The sequence below is a fragment of the Acanthochromis polyacanthus genome, chromosome 9, assembly GCF_021347895.1.
Source record: "Acanthochromis polyacanthus isolate Apoly-LR-REF ecotype Palm Island chromosome 9, KAUST_Apoly_ChrSc, whole genome shotgun sequence".
NCBI lineage: Eukaryota > Metazoa > Chordata > Actinopteri > Pomacentridae > Acanthochromis > Acanthochromis polyacanthus.
This window is the reverse complement of record NC_067121.1, coordinates 24,571,710-24,577,252: the sequence shown is the minus strand read 5'-3', so window position 1 is coordinate 24,577,252 and position 5,543 is coordinate 24,571,710. Positions and strand designations below refer to the sequence as shown.

Here is a 5,543-nt window from a genome sequence, read left to right as displayed (position 1 = left end):
AATTTGACTGGTCACAGGCTAGCGTGCATTTCAATATCAAACTCTCTGATCCTTTCCAGGTTAAAAGACTTAATTCCTCCGGGAGTCAAGGCCTCTGACTGGCTGACAGATAAAACAGTCCTGCATAAGACTGCTGCTGATAGGCTGTCGGCAAGGCAACCAGTTCAAAGCACTGGACCACAGGCACCAGAATGAACCAGGGCCTCAGAGACCACTGAGTGACTTCACCCAAAAAAAGAAAAAAACCCACACACTTTCACTCACAAATCCCATTGTTCATACACTGCGTGTTCACAAGCACCTCAGGCCCTCAGCCTGGCTCTACATCACATCTCTCTCAGGTAACTGAGGGTAATGCGTGTCACTGGCTCCGTGTTATCAGGGAGTTGGCAGCTACAGACAGGCAGAGGTAGGTTACGGTGGCCCCAACAGCAGAGGAACTGGGTGCTCTGCAGCCCCAAGCACCAGCACACTGACCCATATCTCTCCTTCTCCACAGGATTTATTTTTTTTTAAATGTTGCATGGAGGCCAGTGTGACACCAGCATACAAAGGACAAACAACATGTGTGACAGTGAAGATCAGTGGGTTTCTTGTCTGAGAGAGCTCAGTGTTCACATGATGAACAAGGAGAAGGAACGGTCACCTTAGTATGAAGTGGTAAAAGCATTATGTGGTTGTGATCAGAACTTAGTTCAGTCTTTATTTTGTTTAGTTTCATTGCTAAACTAACTGTGTGCCTTTGTTGGGAAAGTTGTTTTAATCATAAATAATAGTGAAAATAACTGAACCAGACATACTTGTGCTCTTTTCCCATACATATATTTTACTGTACTGCAGCTATACAATACTACAAGGACCTTGGGTCCTTCGTGCTCAACATTAAGATGTACAACCACCTGTTCCCCTTTCTGGTTTGTGTGGCAAGTTTTTGCGATTTTGGTGGCTGCAGGTGGCACAGAACACATAAACTGCGGAAAAATTGCCAAAAAACGAAACCAGACTACCAGAAAACACAACACAACCTAGTTAGACCTTCAATTACCATTTGCCCTTGAGCTGGATATGGACAAAGTTGTGGAGACAGACGCATGGATTTGCTACTTCAGAGAGAGAGCGCAGAGACAGCTATCCGACCTGTCAGGACGCAGAATACTCACGGTTTCCTCTGGGGCTGCTTCGTTCCTCTCTTTTTTCTTCTTCTCTCCTCCTCGGGCTACGGATTCAAAACCGTCAGCTGCGTCCTTCCATTGCGCCTTAGCGGAATAATGACTGAAATAAAGGGGCGCACAAAGCTACAGGTTGCAGCGCACACTAAAATGCGATAATGCGATCTGGCACCGGATCACTCTCGGGGATCACACTTCAGCCCACCGGAGGGGAATCTCAGCAGGTCCCAGAAACTGGCCTGTTGCTGATGCGCAATCCATAGGCTACAGCGCCGCACCAAAGTTGTCAACGCGGCGCGTAATTACCGGCTTTGCGCCTCCGGAGCGGCGCACAGCGGAGCAGGCAGCTGCTGAGTGGCTTTGGAGACCCTGAGCGACAATAGCCGGCGGTCCGAGAGCGCGGCTGCATGAGGCTGCGAGTCACAGAAACTCTATGATAAGACGCTACGGTCTCCTCATCGGCTCCTGTTGAGGTGGGAGGGAGACAGCGGGGTACCGGGTGTCGTGTCCGTGATGCAATGCGGGTACCGTCAGCACTACGGCCCGCAGTTTTCTCCCCGTGTGCACAAATCCAGGCGCCCCGGTCATTATCTGCGGAGCAGCGGCGCGCATTCGTCTTAATTAACGGCGGATGGGGTTGTCTGCAGAAATTGGAAGAAGCTTGGAGGGGGAGAAAAAGACAAAACACGACAAATGTTTAGTGCTCTATGTCTGCGTCCCCCTCTCTCTCCCTCTCTCTCCTTCAACCCTTGTATGTGACAACACACATGCACCAACACTTGAAGATCTAATATTAGGCGCCATGCGTCTTAATCTTGGCACTCAAAAAAAAAAAAAAAACAGCCTGGGTGCAGAAAGCGGAGGGCAGGGGCTCAGTCACTGTCCAGAGTGAGGTGATGGGGATCAGCACGTGTGTCTGCAAATGAGAATGGATGGTGCATTCCCTGCTGCTTTCTCTTCTCTGTGTTTTTGACAGCTATTATAGCTCTTTAACCCCCTACATGGCAATTGAAATAGAGGTTCACCGCGTCCTCCAGCTGCGACCCCAGGCACTGCAACCCGATAGATGATTGCATCTATCCTGAAAAATACGTGTTTCCCTGTCATTCGGGGTGGTGTATTTAGTCCATAAGGGCTTTAAACGATCCTGGGATGGGTAATCACGTTAGCAGTGATGTCACCTTTTCCTGCCTGCATAGCCCACGTGCTTATTACTACAGATGCAAAAAGTGAAATCCTTAAAACAGAAGGTCTAAACTAAAAAAAGAAAACTAAACAAAAAACAAAAAAGCTAAAAAAAAAAACTACTTTGGACCTTTTCTGTGCTTTTGTGAACTAATATCTAAAAACAATCTGCTGCTACACTGACAATTTTTGACTTGTGGGTGTCTAAAATGCTATAAACACTCTGAGTCATGTACATGCATTATGTCAGACAGATAAGGCATCACACCCACGGTGCTTACACACACCCACATGCAAGGTTGTGCAGCTCCCTCTGACAATTTTGTAAAGTATATGAACCCTCGCTGCTGCTTCTATGGGCCAGAGCAAACCCAGACAAAAAAAGTAAATATCCTCCAGCAGCAGTGGATTTGATGCCAGCTGTGTAAATGGCTTCTATCACAATAATAAATCATTAACCTTTTGGTCAGCAACTATGCTGTTCCCTGAAAACCAAAACAGGCCAAGCAAGAAGGAAAAGAGTCCCGCTCCTATCAATGAAATGCCATTTTCAGACTCTAACATTTTGCTAAGCAGCGCAGCAGAGAAGTTGGAGCGCATCCTGCTCTCAGGCTAGATAACACTCGCACTTCCCACCACTGAATGAGAAGGTGGGAAATCAAGTGGTGAGAAGACAAAAAGGACACACAGCTCCTTTTTTTGTGAGACGCTAGAGGGCATTTTTCACCTGGCACATCTCTTAATGGAACAAATGTGGACTCATCAAGAGCGGCCGAACAGGGCATGGCTTTAAGCAGTGAGTACTGAGTCTGAACTGTTTAACTCATGAGTATTCTAATGGACGTGTTATAAGGTGGACTGTGGAGCCTCAGCTTCACTCTCTGTTACTGGCTTCATCAGGACTCCTGCTGCTCTGTGTGGTAGCCTCTGAGGTGTGGGACGCAGAGACCAAATCCAGAGAGTTTGTGTGTATTCGAGTTGCCAGGCGGGCTTTGAATATTGTGCCAGAGATGAACAGCGCACTGGTGAGGATATGACCGTCTCGGTCTGTAGCTTTGAGATAAACTTTCCTGACACAGCTTTGTCTCTCAACCTCCTTCTGGGATACTGTATCTAATACTTCTGCCTGTCTGTTCTTACCCATAGTCATCCATCAGTCTGTCTGTCTGCTGTCCACCTGTCTGTCTGGCTCCTGTCACCTGTCTTTTCCACATCTCTTTCTTTCCAGAGTGACTGCAATGGGATGATGACCCTCTCCACACCTGTTCCGCTGCCCTGCACTGAGCTTCACATAGCGACCTGGGAAAACAAATCAGTATGTCAGCACATGTATGAATCCACCCTCTGTCACAGTGGATTGGATTAATTCTTCTCTGAGCGGTTTATCTCAAGTCACATATTTACACGTTCTTTTCCTCAATGTGTGCGCAACTGCAGGATCAGGAGAAGAGAGGAGACATAGTTGCATCCTTGAGGCTTCTGGTTGAGGGTGTAAAGGTTGTAAGAGCCCCAATGCAGGCCGGATGTGAAGCCACATTACTGCAGAGACTGGAGAACAACATCAACAACTACCTGCTCATACTCACACGCCTTCAGCTGAGTGTAAGAAGCAGCCACAGTGATAAATTGCATGCTCTCTGTAAGCACCAATTTGCTGGTCAAAGTACACACCAGCATTAAAATAGTGATAAATTTGACTGAAAACTTTCGGTCTCAAATAGCTGTCTTTCACTGTTGCAGAGTTGATAATTATGCACTAATATAGACAATGAAATGCTTTCGAAACAACACGTGCTTCTTGGAAACTTCCACTTGTGATTTCAAATTCCAAAGCACCAAAACAGAGCTGACTGGACTCAGTCTGTCTTTGTTATTCATCCACAAACACATCCAAAACATGTCGTGTGTTGATCAAAATTCGCACGTTGCGAGCGAACACATGTTCATGGGCCTCTCTGTCACTGGTTTGCATCTGATTCAGACGCATTATCAGTTTCCTCTGGTGTGGAAATATCCTGGTTTCTCATAAGTCTGTGGCTTTCTGGAATGTTTGTGCCCTGGGAGTGATGACGTTATGCTGCTTGACCTCCAGCAGCCTTCCTTCCTAAGAACAAAATGAAGATAGCAGTGCATACTTTCCAAGTTAGACAGTTGCACTTAAAAGTCAAAAGTGCAAGATTTGAAATATACAAATATATCGGTGGGTTAAATTCCTGCAATGGTATTTTCTGAAAACGGTTAAAATTCCAGTTTAATTCTTTCTTCTATCCATTTCTATACTCGTCATAATTATTGTGTTTTCCGTTTGGACCAGCAGGGGTCAGTGATGTCTCCTTCATTGTCTTGTGTTCCTCGAAGCACCCAAAGTCTGAGAGCAGTCCTGCTGAGCTACAGCCAACTGATCTCAGGCAAACTGGAGCGGTTTATGCTGAACCTGGAAGACACATGCACTACCCAGTGACAAAAGGACAATTCTTTACAAATGGGGGTTGAGTTCATCACTTCTGGAGCCGAATGCCAGAAAAATAAGAAGTGCATCAAAGCAAAACAGCAGGATGGAACTATATCTCGTTCCATTTGGCAAAATTTTCATTTGTTGAGAGTCAGCTTTAGTACTGTGTGATGTGTAGGCTTGCCCAAAAGTGTAAATTCATCATTCTCTGCTAGAAATTATGAGAAATTAAAGCTGAATAACCACAGAGAAAGGAAACAATACACCATCTGTGATAGGCATCAGAGGCAAACTAAAGTATAATAATACAGTGATTTTTGTGTCAATCAACATGAACGAAGTGATGCTTTAAATCTGACTGTCGGCCTGTAATATAAATAAAAACCTATATGATGTTTTTATGTAGCCACGAGCGAGCTTTGTCAAGTCTCCAGTTTATGTAAAATAATTAAAATCCAACTTGATCATCTCCCCTGAGAGGTCGTTGTTCAGCTTGATCATGTGGCCAGAAGCAAAAACTCAGCCTGGTTGCTTGGATTCACATTTTTATGCAAGATTTGTTTTCTTTCTTCCTTCATCAGTGATTCAGTGGTTTTGCAAAGTAGGCATTATGCTAATACTCCTAGAAAGTCCTTGCATATTAACTGAATTAAAAATAAAATCACGCACATAAAGGCACTCAGTATTGCAACATACTGCAATACCTCCGTGGTATGAATCTAATCCTACGTTTAGAT

The 5,543-nt window shown here is 45.2% G+C and overlaps 1 protein-coding gene across 2 annotated transcripts; it reads left to right on the top strand.

Annotated features, from left to right (window-relative positions):
- The first annotated feature begins 1,798 nt into the window (after positions 1–1,798).
- Positions 1,799–5,275, top strand: thpo (thrombopoietin). 2 transcript variants are annotated; one of them, XR_002596081.2, is made up of 5 exons: positions 1,799–3,150; positions 3,255–3,379; positions 3,501–3,669; positions 3,792–3,956; positions 4,672–5,275. XR_002596081.2 is itself a non-coding variant. In XM_022203196.2 (5 exons), exons 1-5 carry the CDS (start codon positions 3,138–3,140, stop codon positions 4,813–4,815), a joined length of 534 nt encoding a protein of 177 aa, XP_022058888.2. In that variant the 5' UTR covers positions 1,799–3,137; the 3' UTR covers positions 4,816–5,275. The 2 variants fall into 2 exon arrangements, 1 of the variants encoding a protein (XP_022058888.2); XM_022203196.2 differs by having other exon boundaries at positions 3,583–3,669.
- Positions 5,276–5,543: the final 268 nt, after the last annotated feature.